Source organism: Ctenopharyngodon idella, chromosome 15, assembly GCF_019924925.1.
Source record: "Ctenopharyngodon idella isolate HZGC_01 chromosome 15, HZGC01, whole genome shotgun sequence".
In the NCBI taxonomy this organism is placed as follows: domain Eukaryota; kingdom Metazoa; phylum Chordata; class Actinopteri; order Cypriniformes; family Xenocyprididae; genus Ctenopharyngodon; species Ctenopharyngodon idella.
In genome coordinates this window covers 17,625,574-17,649,527 of record NC_067234.1, presented here as the reverse complement: position 1 = coordinate 17,649,527, position 23,954 = coordinate 17,625,574, and the positions used below count along the sequence as shown (strand labels likewise).

The window sequence follows — 23,954 nt, the reverse complement described above, 5'->3', positions numbered from 1 at the left end:
CATCTTTGTGTGCTTTATATCTGGGAATTGTAATAGAGGCCTAATGTGTGGTTCTGCCCTTAGACGTGGAAATGCCGCATTTCTTTGAGCCCTAACGGTCACAAATTAATGAAGAGAATTATAGTAATAGTAGTTGTGTTGATTGGATTACGTTCCCTCTTGGATTCAGCTCTCTCATTGACTGCTGTAACACTTTCTGTGCATGTTTCAACACCTTCATTCATCACTGTGTAATGGCCACATCATCACACCTTGATGTTTCTGCAAAGCCTCCCAGAGTGCCATGTGTTTGGCAGAACAGGTGTTAGGACCTGCTGTCCGTCCAAAGCAGAATGTAATGATGCTTTCTTTTTTTTCTTTTTTTTGCAAGTGTACATTAGCAATTAATGATACTATGTTAAATATTATTGCCAAAAGCATTGCTCATTTTAAATTCAAAGTAACTAAAACATGTTGGAGAATTTTTTTCACTTCTATTACTATTATAAAATTATTTAAAAAAAAAAAAAAAAAAAACATTATTTAAAAAATTATTAAAATACTTAAAATATAATTATCATACTATTATATAATATTATATATTAAATTAAAATTCATCTGTGTGGGTATATGTGTATATATATATATATTTACAGTCAAACCAAAAATTATTCAGATATTTTTGATATATTTTTACTAGTGTGTTCAGGACACTATAGTTCATTTATGTAAGTGAGGATAGCAAAATAAATTAAACTGTGCCCAAAAATTCTTCATACAGTGGACTACCAGTAAAATTGATAAAAATTTGGAACCAAAAATTATTCAGACACTTTGACCTGACCATGTTTTGCATAAGTGTTTTCTGACATAATTAAGATTATTATTTTCTGACACAGTTTAACTCTGAGATCTTCTCATATTTTCATATTTTTTAAACTATAGTGAATAAACTGTATTAATGAATGAAATGTTCAAGGTGTCTGAATACATTTTGGTTGACTGTATATATATATATATATATATATATATATGTGTGTGTGTGTGTGTGTGTGTGTATTAGGGCTGTCAATAGATTATTTTTTTTGATTGCACACTTATCATGAAAGTAAGCATACACCGTTTATCTTGTTTAACACATCCATTTTGCCATCATTGCCTATATCCAGCAAAGTAAACCATCAGATTGAAGTGTGATTTTCACAAAACTGTATTTTCAGGTTTTTTCAAAGTCAAATTTAGATGTCTTTCCTTTTTTATGTAGGCTACACCAAAGCACCCATAAAAAAAATCACAGAAAAAAAAACCTTTCAGAATTCACAGTGTACAGCATGTGCAACAGCAAAGAGCTTGTTTACATTTTAGACAAGTTGCGATAGGATCAGGACCACATGGAGATGCCAAAAAAACCTAAACCAACCACCTTGATCTGCATATATACTAAAGTACACAGCAGCATACACAGGACAAATCCAAACATTATCCTGAATGTGTGTGAAAACAATGTGAATGTACTGAAATGTGTCTGTGCACAAAGACAACGTGCGATCAGTGCGTCGAGAGGGAGAAGGCGCTCATACATGATTTGTTTGCGCATCAATATAACAGACTCACGCGTGCTTCTGTATGTCACCGTAATCGTCTTTACTTTTCAAAACTTTCATAGCGAGACGCTGGTTTGCTTTATCCAGCCAAGAAACACAGTTGTCATATCATCTGGCTGTACAGCGGTGGGATGTTTTGAAGATCCGTTCAGACAGGAACAGTGATGCAGGAGGGCTCACGCTCTTCAGATACAGTGACACAATATGACAGAGACTTCGTGTTTTAAAGCGAAACAGACACTGGAATGAATAATTCTCTCTGTCATCTCCAATATAATCAGCATGGACTTCAAAATCATCTAACTGCGTGACGTAAATTACGTTATAACTCAATTTCACATGCTTCCATAATTTTTTCACATTAAATGCACATTAAATTAAATATATATATGTGTATATAATTTTTGTTTAAATATTAAAAGTAATTTTCATATATATTGACACATATGTAGTTTTATTTAATGGTTTCTGGAGAGAATATTAATTGATGACACAAATCCTCCAAAAAAAAAAAAAAAGATTCACTAAAATGAATCAATCTTCTCAGTACAATTTGAGACAGAAAAGGTCATTCTGGGGTCTGGCATTTTGTAATGTTAAACTAAACTAACAAGTTTAACACGGAAAACAGTGCCTTGTTACTTTCTTGAAAACAGCTATTTTGCATTGCTGTTTGCTCCACAAAGCTGTAACTAAAGTCTACTAAGCTCTACTGAAGAAAAAAATGACATAGGAGTATAATGTGTGGCTCATCATCATATTTTGCATCTGTAAAATCTGTGATTAAAGGAAGTAGCAATGTGCGACTAATACTCTCGTGCTCCAGTTTAGGAGTGGCGCTTTAGACAAATGCTAGTCCTCTTCGCGTTCACCCTCTCCACTTCCCCATGACCTCCTTATCCATTGGCTCTGTTTTTAGATGAGCGCTAATACTGCCCATCATTCGGAGCGCTGCTGTACTGTGTGTGTGAACTTCCCGCTGTTATTTTTGGCATGGTTGTTTCCCTTGACATAACCGCAGTTATGTGGTGACGGAGTTGATGCAGAGTGACCTCCATAAGATCATCGTGTCTCCACAGCCCCTGAGCTCTGACCACGTCAAAGTCTTTCTCTACCAGATCCTCAGAGGTGAGATACACATACACACACTAAACCCTTTCAAACTTCACCCTCAGAGGTCAGACACACACAGTCTTCCTTCACCGAGATCTCATGGGTAGAGAAACACACACATGCTTCTGTACTTCATGTTCCTTACTATCATATTTCACCAGAGACAATGGAGAGGAAGAGTGTAAGAATACAAATGATAGAACAAGTTTAAAGAACCAACCACCTTTTTGATATTTTATTTACTGTAGAACAACTGACATGTTTTAAAGGGACCAGTTAACCTAATAAATCACATGAAACATGTATAACTTCAGTGTTTTGAAGTGACACAAAGCTCTATTATGTTCTAGAGTGAAGATGCCACCATAGGGCACAAGTCTGTTTATATGTCAACTCTATTACATTTCAAACCAAACAAGAAACCTGCACATAACAGCACAGTCTGCTTCATATCAATACAGTTTGTGTCCACAAAATGTCTTTAATAACTGATGTATATGTTGTGTCCACAGGACTGAAGTATCTACACTCAGCTGGCATTTTGCATAGAGACATTAAACCCGGTAACCTGCTGGTCAACAGCAATTGTGTGCTTAAGGTTAGTGAAATACTAGTCAAAATGTTGATGTGTTAATGTTGTTTAAGTTTAGTCTTTTCTGATAGTTCAGCTTGGATTGTTAGAATTAATTTCTGACATTGACCCTGAAAAGAAGTTGGACTCTTAAAGGGATAGTTCACCCAAAAATGAAAATTATCATATGATTTACTCACCCTCAAGCCATCCTAGATATATACACTGCGTTCCAAATTATTATGCAAGTGACATATCAGTAAGATTACAGTAGAACAAACATTCAGATTTTAGTTTTTCTAAGAAAGTGTTTGTTTGTTTATTTATCCATGTCTTTTTAGATAACTGGTATCAATCTCAGACAAAATAATTTGCCAGGACTACTTAGGTAAATGGAAACCCTACTTAGAGGTTGTTCCACATTATTAAGCAAGTCACAGTTCTCATGCAATATGGAGAAAAAGAAAGATCTTTATGAAGATGAAAATCATGAAATGGTGCAATGTTGTGCAAAAGGCATGAAAACAGCTATTGAACTATCATAAGATTTGTGAGTGATTTAGAGAACAGCAGAACTCGATCAGATAAAGGCTTATTAAGGAAAAAAAATAATTGTATTAAAAGGGCAGCTATAAAAAAGCCAGTGTTGAGCAGCAAACAGGTATTTGAAGCTTCTGGAGTCTCTGGAGTCTTGAGAAGCTCTCCATGCAGGCTGGCAGTTGTGTGTAAAGATGCATTTCAGCCACTCCAAACCAAACCTCACAAAGAGAAACATTTACAGTAGGTGCAGAAATACATGAAGACTCATGTTTAAATAGTTTTATTCACTGACTAATGTCGTACTACAATGGATGGTCTAAATGAATGGATATCTGGATGGTTGGTGAATGACCACCACCACGTTCCAACAAGACTGTGACGTCAGCAGGGAGCTGGCGGGTGATGATTTGGGCTGGAATATTGGGAAGTGAGATGGAAGATCCCTTTAGGGTCTCTGAGGGTATTAAAATGACTTCTGCAAGATATGTGGAGTTCATAACTGGCCATTTTCAGCTATGGTATAAAACAAAGGATAATACCTTCTGAAATACAATGCACTATGAACTATCCCATGCTGCAAAAAACACCACAGCAATAAAACCGTTTGAAAATGTATTTCTGCACCTACTGTAAATGTTTCTTTTTGTGAGGTTTGGTTTGGAGTGGCTGAAATGCATCCTTGCGCACAACTTCCGTGTTCGTTATTTCGCTCTTCTGCCCCAAACCAGTGCGTGCGGCCGCCTGCCGGAAGCTAGTTATTATAGTTAATAAAGTTTTAAATATGGATATTTTTCTTACAAAAAACCATTACTTGCTTCAGAAGACCTTTATTAACCCCTTGGAGCTGTATGGATTATTTTTATGATGGATGGATGCACTTTTTTGGGCTTTAAAATCACCCCCCCATTCACTATCATTATAAAGCTTGGAAGAGACAGGATATATTAAAATATATCTCTAATTATGTTCGTCTGAAAGAAGATAGTCATATACACCTAGGATGGCTTGAGGGTGAGTGAATCATGGGATAATTTTCATTTTTGGGCGAACTAACCCTTTAAGATAATTGTTTATATTAGTGCTGTCTAATTAGTAATGATTTAAATAGTTTAGTAATGAATTTTTCTGTAATTAACCACGATCGCACATAAAATTATAATATTTTTTTATATTGTAATACATATCTTCACACTAAATCTGTAAATTAATTTTGAAACAACATAAAGAAACTACGAATGAAGGCCAGTATCTGCCAATCCTGCTACTAATGTCTCTATTAAAAGGATTATTTTCTCAATTTCTGAGGATGAAATGAGAAATTATAGCCTTTCAACATAAACAGTATGATTGAAAGCCATAATTTTTTAAAAATATATTAGGCTTAAAAACTTTTAGTTTAAGTGAACTTAAAACAATCTTTACAAAAACCATTATAATGTCACATTTAGCTGTGCTTTTAATACACTTTTTGTTGGATAAAAATGTGAGATTTTGACTGTTTGAGCTCTATTGTACTGGCCTCTTTTGTCTCTGTGCTCTTCTGCTATTTTAGCATTATACACTCTAGCCTATGGGCCTTGAATTCTGTCTTTATAATTCCTTTCTTCCGAGGATGCTTCATATCTATCTGGCCAGGCCAGGTCTACAGTGCCAGCGTACACACGCTAACACACAGTCTCTGGCTCCGGGGGGTCAAGGCCCCCTTGGGATTGATTCATCTGCTCAGTTCCTGACATAAATCTTCATTTTGGATCCCATAGCGAGAGCTCAGCTGCAAAAGAGAAAGCAAGGGTGATATGGGAGATATAGGAACAGGGAGAGATAAGGAAAGAGAGAAATTCTCAATGTATGTGAATGCTGACTTCACCCAGCAGCATGAGAAATGTGCTTGAGGGGAGAGCGGGAATAGATTATGCTATTGGACCACAGAAAGGGAATCGTTTAGCATGTGCTGCTTCATTTAGTCCTTAAAAAATGTTTCTCTCATTCAGCTCTGACGTATCAAACCTTTTCTTTTGGTCATGTCCGGCAATCTGATTTATGTTCAACACCGCTATTTAATTCATATCTACACCCATAGCATGTTTTTTATTATTAGCGTGTGCTTTATGAGACTCTTTAATATGCAGCTAAATGAACACACTAAACTGTAAATATCAATATGTACCTTGTGGATGAAAAAGTGTAATGGCCTTATCATTATCTGTATTCCATCTATTAAATTATGCAAAAAGTTTAAATATCAACGTGTTCAAGCGGCTAAAGTTGTCACTTCTGGTAGCCAGTCATCTGAGCAAATTACTCAGTCACATGACTTTTCAGTGCTGTAACTGTTTACTAAAACTATTCAAATAATTTTCATTAATTGAAATAAAACCGAAAAAATAAATATCAATATTGGATGTAAAACTTAAACGCAAATTAGAAATGTTGCCTCGGCAATAAACTGAAATAATATAAGCCGAACTACCAGAATTAATAAAGCTAAAACTAAATTAAATAAACTAAACTAAATAGATATTTAAAAAGCCAATAAAAATGACTAAAACTTGCCAAAAGTCAAATGAAAGTTTTAATAAATGCTACAATAGTATATAAATAATAGTTAAATAATAATGAACTTTTGAGTGCACATCACATTTGATAAATGTGTTTCCATCATAATTTATGTGTTTTGAAATTTCCATCTAGCATTCTTCATGCGATTTCACTCAAAATACGTGGATGGAGACCTGAAACATAAACATGGGCTTTTTTGACCTAACAACCACATAGCAACACCTTGGCAGCTTGTCATTCATACTGTGGATGGAACAAGAAATAACTTCAATAAAGTGCATGTTTTAGCTTTACTTGTAGGATTTGAATTTGTCTAATGGGAACGCATAAAATTAGGCCGCTGGGATGAACTGGGTGGAGCTGCTTGGGTAAATTGTTAGTAATGCATGTTAGGCTCTTTTGTGCCTTCTTTCTGAGAGAGGCAGAGATATTTTTCTCATTTATTTATTTCCCAGGAGCACTCAAGCAGCTCAAGATGATAGAAAATTGGGTCTTGTGTTTATAGCGCTTTTAGTATTTATCTCCTTGGTTAAAACGTGAATGAGCCTCTCCAGCTAACTCTGTTTTTATTGCTTGATTTATTAAAAAAAGAGCAACACACGCACAACGCAGACTCCACTCGTCAACCAAATAATGGTAATATTTGTACAGATTTGTGACTTTGGCCTGGCGAGAGTGGAGGAGCTGGACGAGTCGCGTCACATGACCCAGGAGGTGGTGACGCAGTACTACAGAGCGCCAGAGATCCTGATGGGGAGCAGGCACTATTCCAACGCCATCGACATCTGGTCTGTGGGCTGCATCTTTGCCGAGCTGCTTGGCCGACGCATCCTCTTCCAGGCCCAGAGTCCCATCCAACAGGTATTCACCTACGCTCATGCTCAGCACACGATCTGTAGGCAGGAGCTGGCCCTTTCACATATCTGATTTATACAAGCAGAACATGTTCATAACTGCTCTCATTGCAGTATGATTGAGGATCATTTGGTCTCTCAGATGTGTCAAGTAGAGAGGAGTTCAGCCGCTTTAGGAGAATTAACACTCGCCAAAATTGTCAAAATTGACTGTGGTGAGTAAAACAAAACATTTGGCAACAGGTTTTCCAGTAAGTTTGACTTGGAACAGCAACATATAAATTGCAAGAGTGGAAGTCTGACCCTTTTTTCAGACGTGATTCAAAGCAAATGCATAAGAAATTCTCTACATTCTGACAGCTTTTACCTCAATGGAAAAATTAATATTTAGAATGTACTTTATAGGACTTTTTTTTCGATGTGGTGACGTGAAATATTTCTGTAACACTTTATAATAAAGTTCCATTTGTTAACATTAGTTAACTAGATCAGTCAACATTAACTAACATTGAAAAATACTTTTAAAGCATTTGTTATTCTTAATTCATGTTCATTTTAACACTTACCAGTACATTACACTACCATCTCTTATGCTCATTAAGGCTGCATTTATTTCATAATAAATACAGAAAAAAACAATAATATTGTGAAATATTATTACAATTTAAAATTATGGTTTTCTATTTTAATATATTTTAAAATATAATTTATTTCTGTGATCAAAGCTGAATTTACTCCAGTCTTCAGTGTCACATGATCCTTCAGAAATCATTCTAATATGATGATTTGATACTCAGTTATTATCAATGTTGGAAACAGTTGTGTTTCTTAATATTTTTTTGGAATCTGTGATACTTTTTTCAGGATTCATTGATGAATAAAAGGTTAAAAAGAACAGCATTTATTCAAAATATAAATCTTTTCTAACAATATAAATCTTTACTATCACTTTTTATCAATTGAACACATCCGTGCTGAATAAAAGTATTAATTTATTTAAAAAAAAATAAAAAAATAAAAATTAGTGACCCCAAACTTTTGAACGGTAGTGTATATTGTTACAAAAGATTTCTATTTTAATTAAATGCTGATATTTTTTAACTTTTTATTCATTAAAGAATCCTGAAAAAGTATCACAGGTTATAAAATAATATTAAGCAGCACAACTGTTTCCAACATTGATAATAAATCATCATATTACAATGATTTCTGAAGGATCATGTGACACTGAAGACTGGAGTAATGATGCTGAAAATTCAGCTTTGAAATTCAGCTTTTTCTCACAGAAATAAATGATATTTTAAAGTATATTAAAATAGAAAACCATAATTTTAAATTGTAATAATATTTCACAATATTATTGTTTTTTCTGTATTTATTATGAAATAAATGCAGCCTTAATGAGCATAAGAGACTTCCTTCAAAAACATTAAAAATAGTAATGTTTCCAAACTTTTGACCAGTAGTGTATAAAAATGAAAAATTGTATCTGTTAATATTATTTAACGAGCTTAGTTTTATTTTTATTAACTAATGGGGCTTTATTATAAAGTGTTATCAATATTTATCACATTAAGCCACTAAAAATGTTCTGCATATGATGCTGATAACACAGCAACTGTTTCAAATATGCAATAGTGAAAATATATATTTTTAATGCAGAATAGATTTTTTATGACCTGTAAGAATGATTTTTCCTATACATTTATTAAATTCAGTTCAATTAATATGTATTTGTATATCACTTTTCACAATACATATAGTTTCAAAGCAGCTTTACAAAAAATGCGTGTGTCTACATTACAATTTAGAGTCATTTGTTATCAGAGATCAAATGTTATTATGGTATTAAATATTTATGTTTAATTCTCAATTCACTTGCCATTAATTGTGGAGCCTTTGGATTTATATTCAAAAAAACAAGAGAAGTTACACTAGTAGTGCTATTATTGATTCCCAGCTTTATAACATTATTAGTGAAAACAGAAAATCCTGGACACCGATGTTAAATGTGTGACCTTACGTACAGTTTTTTTTTGGCAAATGTTGTACAGCCATGCTAATGAGAGAGCGGAGGCAGCTCAAGGCTCTGTTGTACTGAAGCCCCGGTGTGGCCGCGACCCAGAAGCCCTCTGTCCTTGAAGTGTGTGTGTGTGTGTGTGTGTTTGTTCAGACAGCATGTCTCTAACTTTCACATGTCACAGAGGCCTCTACTACTATTTTCTTCAAAATCTCATAAACATGACATATATGATGGAGTAACATGAAACAAAGTCTTGAGAAGTATGACTGTAGATGCACTTTAGTTTTAGTTTTATGTATTTCACACAGAAAATTATAAATTATAAGTTCTAATTATACTGGCCCTGCAGTGTGTCAGAGGCTCTGGGACTGGCTGTTCCTCTGGCTGTGTGTGTGTGTGTGTGTGTGTGTGTGTGTGTGTGTGTGTGTGTGTGTGTGTGTGTGTGTGTGTGTGTTGCCATCTCCACAGCCCTGAATGTGCACCGACAGCACATCGACATCCCCTTTAAGGCTCATTAAATTCTCTCCAGTAAAGAATTAGATTTACTTGAACATGGTTCTGCTCTAGTTAGTTTATGTACAGATCATGAACATGTATCTAGACTCTCATTTCTCTCTTTGTCCTCTTCCTTTTCCTTTATTATATTCAGTTATTTTATGTTTTAAATCAGGACTTTCTACTTTTGGTTATTTATTTGCATATGTGTATGCTATATTCTTCTGAAACCCGTAATAAAACATAGTTACGGTGTTTAGAACAAAAGACGTACATTGCAAAAAGGTTTTTTAGAGAGTAAATGTAACAAGTATTTGTTTTTAATGCTGTCAAATCGATTAATCGTGATTAATCGCATCTAACAAAAGTTTGTTTACATAATATATGTGTGTGTATATATCTATTATTTCATTTATATATATTATATATATGACTCTGTGTGTGTGTATGTATACACACACATATATATAAATATAATAATATATATACACACATATATTATGTAAACAAACCTTTATGTTAGATGCGATTAATCACAATTAATCGATTTGACAGCACTCATTTTTTTATACTTTTTATTTGTATATTATTATATTGTAATATATTGCTGCATTTAATATTTTTATTAAAACTATACAATAGTGTATTTTTATTATTATTTTACTATTATATTTATTATTTAATTGTAATTATCTATAATTTAATTGTAAGTACTTTGTTAATATATTCTTTATTTAAATTATTATCATATATTTATAGATAAATGAGTACTTAAACCAGTCACTTATATTAATTTTAAAACTAAAATAAATAAAAAAAAATACTACATAAATTCCTGGATCTCAGGAGAGTATTATTATGTTTGCAGCTTTTACAGACGCTGTTCTATATTCATTGTATATACAACTCTTCTTTTTCTTGTTATACACTAGCTGGATTTGATCACCGATCTGCTGGGGACTCCGTCTCTGGAGGCCATGAGGACGGCGTGTGAGGGGGCCAGAGCTCACATCCTGAGAGGACCACATAAACAGGTGAGTCTGACGTCGAACAATGTTCCAAAAACTAGCCACATGGTGTTCGAAGCAGCATCATGAAAGATAATGACTCGTTAGTGGATTATATCCTGTGCAAACGCTCCCTCGCACTAATATTTTTGGTCCCAGGAAGCCTGATTATAAACAGGCCCTGTGGCGCTGCCATGGTGACTCTCTGTTCCCGCTGAGTGACGGAACTTATTGACCGATCCTGAACCTTGTTTATGGAATCGAGTCGCTCTCACTGCCCCCGGAGCGCAGAAATTTCCCATCAGCCTTTGCTGCAGGATTCCCGGCGCTCCACTCACTCTGGGCCTCTCTCGCTCCGGTTCCCTCCCGCTGCCTCTCCATTTCCTGCCCTGCATCATATCCACTGACAGACTGATTGATCAGCTGATGAGAGAGAGAGAGGGAGGGAGGGAGGGAAAGAGAGCCATGACAGCTATTATTGACATATTTGCGCACAGCAGTTTAGCGTGTGGACTAAATATTAAAGCAGAAATACTAAATCCCATATTGGTTATCGGCTGACATTAGATTTTTATTATTTATCAGTATTGATCAGTATTGGATATTTCATTGTGCATGCTCATTTCCACTATTCATATTACATTTGCCGTTAATCTGTAAAAACACAAATAATTTAACACTGTTAAATGTAATTTTTAGCAAACCTCAAAACGAATATATATTATAATGTAATGATTCCTAAATTCACATGTAGCATTTACAACAATTGATTTTAGATTTTTTTATGTTTAATTAATTAATGTATTTTTTAAATAGTATATCATTTTAATATCAGCCATTTACTGGCCATAACATAATTATTGGCAAGTCTGTGGCTTTTTTAAAGTTAAAGGGTTAGTTCTTCCAAAAATGAAAATTCTGTCATTAATTACTCACCCTCATGTTGTTCCACACCCGTAAGATCTTCGTTCATCTTCAGAACACAAATTAAGATGAAATCTGAGAGCTGTCTGCCCTCCGATAGACTGCAAAACAATTACCACTTTCAAGGCCCAGAAAGGTACTAAAGACATCGTTAAAATAGTCCACATGACTACAGTGGTTCAACCTTTATTCTATGAAGCAATGAGAATACTTTTTGTGTGCAAAAAAACATTAATGTTGCTTCATAACATTAAGGTTGAACCACTGTAGTCATGTGGACTATTTTAACGATGTCTTTACTGCCTTTCTGGGCCTTGAAAGTGGTAATTGTGTTGTATCGGAGGCCAGAAGGCTCATGGATTTCATCAAAAGATATTTTCTTACGGGTGTGGAACGACATGAGGGTGAGTAATTAATGGCAGAATTTCCCAGAAATACTATCTGTTTGTCCAACCAATGATGGACAGCGGGCGTGTTCTGGAAACCTGTTTAAAAAAACTCACTAGTGCCTCAGAAGTTACACACTTCAGATTTTATCTTCTTTCTTTATTCCTTTAATATATATTTAAAGAGTTCCATCTCTAAAAGCCTTTTGCCTCTAGAAAGCTGTTCTCAGTGTGTGAGGAAGAATATGTGCGTGTTTGTGAGGGTGTATGAGTGATTTGGCGCTGGGTGTTGGCTCTGTGGCTCTAGACAGCTACGCTGAGAAGGCGATACCCTGCAGAGAACAGGAACTGCAGCGCAAGGGCTGTGGACCTCTGCTTCCTGCTTTGCATCGACCTGATGCCTGGCGGCTCACCAAGAAGCCCGCCTTCTTTGCACACACACATACAGCCATGCACCTGCTCGACTAGAGAAAGTCTTTACCATTTAGCTCTATATATGAAGAGGCACTTGTTTCTGTGGTCAGCATTCACCAGTCTTAATCCAAGCCAGCTAGCCACACACACTCATACTGACATTTGGCTGACCTTGTCACTCGACGCTGCCTCCTGTGTGTGGTCGACAGGCCCTAGAGCAGGATGTTTTAATCATGTTAATCAGCTGAGCTTCCCGTTACATGTAACAGGCTTTGGAGACTGAAAGAACAGGGGTCTCTGAAGGGTCTGTGGGGTATTGTGGCGACTCCATGTGTCTGATCATGTGTTTCAGTGTCATGTGTTTTCCAGAACATTGTGTTTTTAGGTAGTTGGCACATAACATTAATAATAATGATAATAATAACAATAATAGTAATGAGAAGAATTATTATTGTTATTGTTATAATAAAATATTATATCAATATCTATTATATCAATTAATTGTACTACTGTTTTTATTATTATTATTATAAATGTTATTATTATAAGAAAGAAGGAAAGAAAGAGGCTTCTTGGTCAGCCGCCAGCCGTTATGTAACATACTTTTTTTAATTACATTTTCTTTTCTTTTTTTTATTTGAACATAAACAACTTTAATAATGTCAAGTAAACGTTTTGTCAGTAAGTGAGTCAAATATTAACTGCTATTACAGTTTCAGCGACTAATTTGTTCACACAGAACGTGTTTTTGCTTTGAAAATCGCGAGAAGCGTGCAGTGGAATGGAGAAAAAACAAAGGCATCGAGACGCGTTTTTTAAAAGTTGGAACTGATTTTAATTTGAGCGCCGCATTTTTAGAACGCCATATAATGCAAAAGACGCAAATGCAACGGTTTTATGCACGTTTACATAGAAAAACAATGGAAAAGTAGTGCATTGGAATGGAAAAATGCGTTTTGTGTGAACGGACCCTTAGGCTGATTGAAAACAGTGACGTGTGAATAATTTTTGCTAAGTCATTATAAAGAAACTGCTTGTAAGTCATTTGTTTATGAACTCATACTTTTTATGTTTGAATAGAAAAACATGTAACTTCAAACTGCAAACTCTTAATACATTTTCTATTACCAAACTCTCTCAAAATTCAGGTGTTGAGTGCTGAAAGGTGAAAGTTCAGTTATAAACTCATATATATTTATATATACACATATTAATAGTGCTATAATGTGGATGCATTCACTCAGTACCCCTCTCTCTCTCTCTCTCTCTCTCTCTCTCTCTCTCTCATATATAGATAACTGTGCTTTTAGTCACCATTTAATGTGTGAAGGTTAGAGAAGTCAAGGCAGTGAAGTGCGTTTAGATGAGCGAGGTGGCTTTACAATCAGAGTCAGTGCTGGAGTCTTAATGACTGGTGAACATGGCACACCAGACCTCCACACTCCACTTTTGTGAAGGTGAATAGCTTATCAAGAAGGCTTTTGAGTGAAAAAGATGGCAGCGAGAGGAGCGGGTCTCCAGAGAGTCTGGCAGAGGGATTTCAAGAGGCAGTTCTCAACATCAGTGTTGGGAGATGCGGTATGATTTAATGCCCGTTCTCAAGATAGAGACAGTCGCTCAGGATTTGGCTGAGTGGATAGGTGGAGGAAGAAAGAGTCGAGATGTGTCCTAGAGAAAGCAGGACTTGAGGGATCTAAAAAGAGGTCTGACTCTTAAGATCAACTTGGCTGCCTCCGCAGGGGACCTCATTACTTCTATTAATTTTGCAAGGCTCTTACCATCACTAGAAAGAGAGGAAGCTTTTAGCCTCCGCTGGAGTGGGAGAATATAGAGAGTGTACCTTAGCTGCCATTAAAAGACAGAGAGGAAACCATGTTAGAGGTTGTTGTGTATCAGCCCTGTTGAAAAAAATTGCCATTTTGGATTCTAGTGTGTTTGTGTCCTTACTAGGCTTCTTAACTATTATTAGTTCATGTTAACTAATGTAGTTAACTAATGTTAACTGATGAATCTTATTGTAAAGTGTTACCGATTTCTTTAATGTCATTTGTTCCTCCTTGGCAACAATAATACTTCTTCATCTTCTTCTTTTTCCTTCTTCTTCTTCTTCCTCCTCCTTCTTTCTTCCTCTTCCTTCTTTCTCCTCCTCCATAATATATAAATAGCCCATACTGTATAACATTGTTTTTTTTTGTTTTTTTAACATGAAAACCCTTTTGTGAATGTCTATCCTAAACTATTTTGTCATAAACATCCTGTCAGTAAGTGTGTCAAATGTTAATTCGGTAAATGCTGTGACAGATTTAAATGTGACTGATTCAAACTGATGACTTGTGAATCTTTTTGACTGATTCATGCTCAAGAGTCATTTGCTTGTGTTGTGAATCAAACTGCAGAGGTCGTGCTGTAAGTTTGTTTTGTGTGCATTCGAGCGAAGACAACACAATAGAAACATGTTGTCAGTTCGGACTGCAAAACTGGGTAAAAGAAACATCTTGGAAAAAAATTGATACTTGCACTTGATTATGCAAGTGCCACCTCTGCCCATTAAAACTTTCCTCTGCTTTGCAGTTGTAAGTCACCACCTGTGTGCTGTGTATGCAAAAGCCGGCAGGGAGCTCTTGGAAACAGATGTATGCTCGGATCCATGCTGATTTTTCCGCCTTAGCAGAGAGGCAACATGATCAGATCAGATTTCCGCCTACATGCTTTCTCTCACAGGACACGCACACACACTCAGGTCAGAAAGTGATGACCCCAGTGCTGGGTGGGCTTACAGTAATGGCTTTTAAAAAAGCAGGGAGAATGAGCAGAGGGGGTGTTGTTTAATGGCTTTAGGGGGTCTTGCATGCCCCTCCCACCTCACCAGGGGCTGTGTAGCCTGATGTCTGCCCCGAACTGAACTCCATGGCACCTGCTAACAGATGGCGAACGCTTTATTTTCCCCTCTTCTTGCGACAGCACTATGTAATAACCGGTGTTCGGTTATTGAGGCAGGCACAGAGGTTTTAGCAAATTCATGCTATTCAACTGATGAATCATTGGCTGTTTCCTGTGCAACAAATAAATACAACTGGGATGAAAAGTACACAACAAAAAAAAATAATAATAATGCCCCGATTAGAATATCATGAAAAAGTTTTTTTCTTTTTTTTCTGTAATTTAATTCAACAAGTAAAACTTAAATATATTCTAGATTTATTAGACATAAAGTAAAATATTTCCAGACTTTTTTGTTTTCATGTTGATGATTACAGCTTGCTGCTCATCAAAATCAAAAATCAGTATCTCAAATTATTAGAATATTTAATTTCAAGTTCTATTAAATGACCGTTCTCAGGGTATAAATACTGGGTTTAGGTCAGTAATCCCAACAGCAGTCATGGGGAAGTTGTCCAGAAGATGATCATCAAGACCCTCTACAATGAGGGTAAGCCACAGAGGGTCACTGTTGAAAGAGCTGGCTGTTCACAGAGTGCTGTGCCAAACTATATTCATGGAAAGATGACCGGAAGGAAAAAGTGTGGTAGGAAAAGGTGTATAAGTGAAAGGAATGACCGCAGGCTTGAGAAGATTGTCAGTTAGGAGAGCTTCAAAAGGAGTGGACTGAAGCTGGAGTCAGTGCATCAAGAGCCACCACACACAGACGTCTTCAGGAAATGAGCTACAACTGTCACAACAAGCCACTTCTGAACCAAAGACTACGTCAGAAGCGTCTTACCTGGGCTAAGGAGAAGAAGAACTGGACTGTTGCTCAGTGGTCCAAAGTCCTCTTTTCAGATGAAAGTAAATTCTGCATTTCATTTGGAAATCAAGGTCCCAGAGTCTGGAGGAAGAGTGGAGAGGCACAGAAACCATGTTGCTTGAAGTCCAGTGTGAAGTTTCCACAGTCAGTGATGATTTGGGCTGCCATGTCATCTGCTGGTGTTGGTCCACTGTGTTTTCTGAAGTCCACAGTCAACGCAGCCATCTACCAGGACATTTTAGAGCACTTCATGCTTCCTTCTGCTGACAAGCTTTATGGAGATGCAGATTTCATTTTCCAGCAGGATTTGGCACCTGTCCACACTGCCAAAGGTACCAAAAGCTAGTTCAATGACCATGGTGTTACTGTGCTTGACTGGCCAGCAAACTCACCAGACCTGAACCCCATAGAGAATCTATAGTCAAGAGGAAGATGAGAGACACCAGACCCAACAATGCAGATGAGCTGAAGGCCGCTATCAAAGCAACCTGGGCTTCATTACACCTGAGCAGTGCCACAGGCTGATCGCCTCCATGCCACGCCGCATTGATGCAGTAATTCATGCAAAAGGAGACCCAACTAAGTATTGAGTGCATAGAAATGAACATACTTTTCAGAAGCCTGACATTTCTGTTTAAAATATCCTTTTTTTATTGATCTTATGAAGTATTCTAATTTATTGAGATCGTGAATTGGTGGGTTTTTGTTAAATGTGAGCCAAAATCATCACAATTAAAAGAACCAAAGACTTAAAGTACTTCAGTCTGTGTGCATTGAATTTATTTAATACACGAGTTCCACAATTTGAGTTGAATTACTGAAATAAATTAACTTTTCCACGACATTCTAATTTATTGAGATGCACCTGTATATATATATATACACATAGTGCCTATTTGAAAATTTGTTTCGAAAGACATTTTCGTAGATGTGAGCTCCAGGCCGTCAGCGAGCGTTCAGAGCTCATGTACCCGCAGAGAACAGCTTGATCTCGGACAGTCCTTCAGGAATTTGCCGCTGGCTCTTATGTAGATAGTGTTTAAACATGAGGTATAATTTATTTTGTGTATATCAAACGGGCAGTCTTTGGTCTTATTAGTCTATTATTGTTCCAGAGCTAATAGATTTTTAGAATTAGTAACGAAGGCTTGTGTTCAACTGTTAAACTGTCAACTTGAGATTTGAATCCGTGGCGGAAGGAAGTAGTTCCTCACAAAAGAGGGTTTTTAAAGACAGTCTGTTGTTGTTTCTTGTTTATTTACACACCCGTGCCGTCGAACTGTGGTATAAATGCAATATCACACTCGTAGCCGTGCAATATGGCTCTATATCAGCATGGCTGTGATTACCTACGGCACTCAGCCGTATATTACATAATAATATTGTTAATTTAATGTTGCACTAATAACTGGAAGGAAAACCATGGCATGGCCTCAACCTCATTAGAGAGTCGCTTCGGCTGTAATGTTCCTCTTCTGTCGAAGCATCTGAAGCTCAGCTCTCTTGCTGAAGATACAGACATTGTTTTGACAACGTGGTGACACTTTCACAGCTCCCAATTTACATTTTAAAAGACCAGTCATTAATGTGTTCATCTTGATGTTCTCGTCAATGTGGGAGGCCTCAGACACTTGTCCCGTTCCTGAGCTATAAATAGAGAAGATCTGATTTGGGCTGTTTTGAAATGAGATCCTTCAGGGGCTTTAGCGATCTTCATCCTCACCATATCGGCTCTAACACTTAGCCAGATTAGTTTGGGCATCTGAGTGCATCTGAGAGATGCAGTGTTCAACGGTGTCTCCATTCCCCATCGCAAACCAGCGCTAAGTGCTACCATTCAAACTGAAACCGGAAACAAATATGCTTTCACACAGCCTGAGTGTGTGTTTTAAGAGGTGGAGGAGTTACACCCCTGCCCTGCATGAATGTTATTCTATCTCAGAGCGCCACTCTGCTTTAAAAAACGCCACTTCTCTGCATTTTTTACCCCTCTCTCCTCTTTTTTTTTTTTTTTTTGCTTCCTGTTTTTTTTCCTGTTTTTTATGTTTCATTCACTAACATTTAATACAAGTGTTTTCACTTATGTGCACAGAATAGTTTCTCACACAAAATTGTATGGTATACATATAAGTGTTGTCAGTCGATTAAACAATAACAAATGAACCTTATTGTAGTAATTTCACATTTACTCTTCAAATTACTGTAGAAACAACATAAAGATAGTATATTTTTAATATTTGCATAATGGCATCTTTTTATGAATGAAAGTCTCGCTGCTACAGATGTCTCTATGAAATTTATTTTTTTCTCAATTTTAGCCATTAATTATAGCCATTTAACATTACAGTATAATTGAAAGCTATCGATTTTAACATTAATTACATTTTAAAAATATATTAAAAAAATTAATTTAAGTTAGCTTAAAACAATCTTCACATATACCCATTATAATAAATGTCACATTTACCTGTGCCCTTTAATATATCAGATTTCTTCTATTGGCCGGTTCAGATTTTTACATACCCTGATGCCAAAATGCACATTGTTTCATTGTTTTTGACCCATGTAACATTGTAAAAAAGTGCTTTAAGATTTTCAGGTAGGTCTAACAGGTAGGAAATATACAGAAAAGTTATCAAACACTTCACAGTCTTCACTGCATAAAATATAAATAAAATACAAATTGATTTTATTAAAGTTACAGAAGTTATTCAGTCAAGAACAGTGAGTGATTTTCTCTTTTTCTTTTGTTCTTTCATTAACATTAAAGGGTTAGTTCACCCAAAAATGAAAATAATGTCATTAATTACTCTCCCTCATGTCGTTCCACACCCGTAAGACCTTCATTCATCTTCAGAACACAAATTAAGATATTTTTGATGAAATCCGATGGCTCAGTGAGGCCTCCATAGCCAGCAATGACATTTCCTCTCTCAAGATCCATTAATGTACTAAAAACATATTTAAATCAGTTCATGTGAGTACAGTAGTTCTACCTTAATATTATAAAGTGATGAGAATATTTTTTTGTGCGCCGAAAAAAACTAAATAACAACTTTTCAACAATATAGTGAGTCACTGATTCGATTCGTAAAGCTCCGAAGCAGTGTTTTGAAATCACCCATCACTGTATTGTTGAAAAGTCGTTATTTTGGTTTTTTGGCACTCAAAAAGTATTCTCGTGGCTTTATAATATTAATATTGAACCACTGTACTCACATGAACTGATTTAAATATGTTTTTAGTACATTAATGGATCTTGAGAGAGGAAATGTCATTGCTGGCTATGCAGGCCTCACTGAGCCATCGGATTTCATCAGAAATATCTTAATTTGTGTTCTGAAGATGAACGAAGGTCTTACGGGTGTGGAACGACATGAGGGCGAGTAATTAATGACATTATTTTCATTTTTAGGTGAACTAACCCTTTAATGATATACAGCAGCAGGTTTATTAGGCTGCTGTCACTTTAAGACCTGCTGCACGTGATGTGGATCTGACATGCATCTCATTTTCTCACAACTCATTACGTTCATTTAAGACTTTATTTAACTCATTTAAAACTGTGCTTTCAAGTAGCATTTTGGCATAATTTTGTGTGTTTTTGTCTGTTCAAGCATGAAAGAGAACTCATCTCAGTACTGAAGCGGCTTTCTGTGCGCATGAGTCGTGTGTGTGTGTCACAGACAGCGCACCAGTACAGAAATGACTTCTCTTTTGTGTCGTCTCACTCTTAAATGGTTTAAAAGCATTTGCATGAATAAGAGCGTGATCATATAATGCAACGCTAGCCAAAGGATGACGGAAAAACACATTCTGTGTTAATTTCATTAAATATATAACACTTTAAATTGAAATAAATTGAAAGCTAAATTAACTTGTTAATTATGACAGCCCCAATATATTACAAATATGTACAGAACCTTAACACATTTTGCATACATGTGGTTAAAGTTGCATGCAAATCAAACCACCATGTTGTTTGTTGACATTATCAGGAATAAAATCTCCTCTTGCGGTTTCATGTGTTTATGTAACTTTGTGTGAGAGTGATTCTGGGGAGGAGAATTATGTTGCATTTGATGTCTGTGATTAAAGTGCACAACAAAGACATGGCAAAAGTAAGAAACTGAGTATTAAATGTGTTCAGGGTGACAAGCTTCAGTCTTGTGGTGTGCGCTTGGCATTAGTGAATGAGACCCAATATCTATTACACACACACACACCCTGCTCAGATTCTGCCTGTGGAAGTATACAGAAGGCAGTCTGTTAACTGCTCCACTGCTCAGCGTTCTCTGGAATCACTGTTGTCTCTGTCAGCGTTCGCTCGTTTAATGGCCTGCTTCTATATCAGCTCCCCCTCCTCCTCTCGTGCCCTTAGGAAGCATGCCCTGCTTTTTTTAGCATGTTAAATGCAAAAATAAACAAACAGACAAGTCCTATCCACCTGTCTGTCCTCGCTTGGCCCTCTCCCAGGTGCGGCAGGGTCTGCTCTCTCTGCGCTTGTGGGCCTGAAGGGCTTTGTGTTGTTTTGCTGCCAGGATGATCAATGGCTTGTTTGTGATACTGGGGAGAGATGGCCCGGACCACACAGCCGCAACGAGCGGGGGGAGATTATGGAGGAACGCAGAGCCGGTTGGGGAACGCTGTGGCCTGCACCTGTTGCTGAGTGTTGCTGGGGGTTTTGCTGGGCCAGAGGGTCGGTCGGACGTCACGTGGGCACTGCTTCACAGGAAGCTGGAGCTCGTTTCTCAACCTTCTCATGACACGCACCTCCTCCTCCTTCCACCCATAGCTTCGGCCTGGGCTTGTCACCAGCCAGGAAGAGGATAAACTAAGCTGTTTTGCAAGGAATGTACAACTTTTATTCAGCAAGATTGCCTTAAATTGATAAAAAGTGACAGTAAAGACATTTATAATGTTACAACATTTTTCATATTTAAAAAATTCTTTCTATTCATCAAATAATCTTGAAAAAAGTAACATGATTTTCACAAAAATATTAAGCAGCACAAAAGCCTTTTACATTGATGATAGTAATGATGCAGAAAACTCAGCTTTGCATCACAGGAATAAATTACATTTTAAAATACATTAAAACAGTTATTTTAAATGATAATAATATTTCACAAAATTTTTGACAACTAAATGCTTCGGTGAGCATAAGAGACTTTAAAAATCTTACTGACCCCTATCTTTTGAACGGTAATGTGAAGTTCTTTTTTCCATTTTAAAATATTGTAAATATGTATTGTAACTAGTATTTTCTTTTAATAAAGAAATAATTTCAAATTTCAGTTTGTTTTAAATTTCAGTGTTTTGTTTAATAAACTACATTTTCATTATTTCATTAATAAATAACATTATTTATACTTTTTTGTGAATTTTTATTAAATATTCTGTAAAACAAGTTTTTCATTTAATAAACATTTTCCAAAGGTTCAGTAAATATTGTGTAATATCAGGGTTCATTTCATTAGAGCAGCTTTGTGTATGTTTCATTTGTTGTCATTACAATTTATACATAATACAATTTATTATGTACACAGATCAGGCATAACATTATGAGCAGTGACAGGTGAAGAGAATAACACTGATCATCTCTTCATCACAGCACCTGTTAGCGGGTGGATATATTAGGCAGCAAGTGAACATTTTGTCCTCAAAGTTAGAAGCAGGAAAAATGGACAAGCGTAAGGATTTGAGCGAGTTTGACGAGGACCAAATTGTGATGGCTAGACGACTAGGTCAGAGCATCTCCAAAACTGCAGCTCTTGTGGGGTGTTCCCGGTCTGCAGTGGTCAGTATCTATCAAAAGTGCTCCAAGGAAGGAACAGTGGTGAACCGGCGACAGGGTCATGGACGGCCGAGGCTCACTGAAGGCTGGCCCGTGTGGTCCGATCCAACAGACGAGCTACTGTAGCTCAGATTGCTCCAGAAGTTAATGCTGGTTCTGATAGAAAGGTGTCAGAATACACAGTGCATCAGTTTGTTGCGTATGGAGCTGCACAGACACAGACCAGTCAGGGTGACCATGCTGACCCCTGTCCACCGCCGAAAGAGCCAACAGTGGACACGTGAGCATCAGAACTGGACCACAGAGCAATGGAAGAAGGTGGCCTGGTCTGATGAATCATGTTTTCTTTCACATCACGTGGATGGCCGGGTGCGTGTGCGTCTCTTACCTGGGGAACACATGACACCAGGATGCACTATGGGAAGAAGGCGAGCCGGTGGAGGCAGTGTGATGCTTTGGGCAATGTTCTGCTGGGAAACCTTGGGTCCTGCCATCCATGTGGATGTTACTTTGACACGTACCACCTACCTAAGCATTCATGGAAACGGTATTCCCTGGTGGCCGTGGCCTCTTTCAGCATGATAATGCTCCTGCCACAAAGCAGAAATGGTTCAGGAATGGTTTGAGGAGCACAACAACGAGTTTGAGGTGTTGATTTGGCCTCCAAATTCCCCAGATCTCAATCCAATCGAGCATCTGTGGGATGTGCCGAACAAACAAGTCCGATCCATGGAGGCTCCACCTCGCAACTTACAGGACTTAAAGGATCTGCTGCTAACATCTTGGTGCAGATACCACAGCACACCTTCAGGGGTCTAGAGGAGTCCATCCCTCTAGTCCCTCGGGTCAGGGCTGTTTTGGCAGCAAAAGGGGGATCAGCACATTATTAAGGAGTATATATTTGTATTATGTCAAACATTGGTCACCTTGCTCTTCAGATATCATAACAGTACCAGCCATTGGAAAAACCTATATTTGTTGACCACTAGTCTCTTACATTATGGTAATGAGTGATAAAACCTCTTCCATGTAAACCTTTTTGATTAAATCCTCTTGCTCTAAACACCAACTGAGACAAGTGACAGGACTTTTCCTTGGTCTCTCTGATGTAGCGCCGATTAACCCCTCCACAGTAAAATCTCATTGTTCCTGAATCCTTTACTTTAACTGTATATTAAACAAAATGTATTGATTGGCTCTAATTATGTTTCATCATGCACCGTTTCCGCTTTCGGTGTGAACAGACGACCTGAAACTTGTTGGGTCGCACCTGGTACGGACACTAAAACACCACACAAGTAAAACTCACATGTCGTCTCTGATACTGGCTTAAGTTCAGTCAAGTTCTTTGTGTAAGGTCTAAAAGTGACTCCACAAGCTTGTCAAGGATTTAAAGTTGCAAATTTGCTCAGTCCATTGCTCCTGCTGTCAGAAATGTGAGGGCAGAACAGGAGCTGCCTGCATGCTTGGGATGACTGAAAGCCTGGGCTGATGATGTCATGTGTCAACCCTCCTGACTCATCGTTTATCTAATTGAGCTTTGAATCATGGGACAGGGAGAGGCCCTTTCCCTCCCTTAACTGTCTGATTCCACATTCCACTGTAATCCTTAACTAATACTGCCTAATTCTCCAGCACACGATCACACCACCCCAGAGGGCACGATCATACCATCAGATAAAGAGCTCACACACAGTGCGCTACTGCCAACTACTCGCCAAAAACCTGCCCACTATGGTTCCTTATTCACATACGCTCACGCAGCCTCACCACGTTGGTACATCACTACACCCTGCATGCTTCTTGACTCATAATCGCGCAGGCATAGTTTCGGCTCGGCCCACACAGAACCTGACCCACTGGGTTCAAACGCCCATCATTTGATAATCTTTGAGATTTGTCAGAGGAGCCTAGCGGTTGGCACACATGCTCCGACACAAATA

General features: G+C 37.2%; 1 protein-coding gene across 1 annotated transcript in view; it reads left to right on the top strand.

Moving 5' to 3' along the window:
* nlk2 (nemo-like kinase, type 2) overlaps positions 1–23,954 on the top strand; it is an 85,798-nt gene that overhangs the window by 51,103 nt on the left and 10,741 nt on the right. The window contains exons 4-7 of the mRNA XM_051861373.1: positions 2,605–2,711; positions 3,209–3,294; positions 7,018–7,227; positions 10,671–10,772. Of these exons, the coding sequence (XP_051717333.1) occupies positions 2,605–2,711; positions 3,209–3,294; positions 7,018–7,227; positions 10,671–10,772 (505 nt within the window). The remainder of the gene's footprint in view (positions 1–2,604; positions 2,712–3,208; positions 3,295–7,017; positions 7,228–10,670; positions 10,773–23,954) is intronic.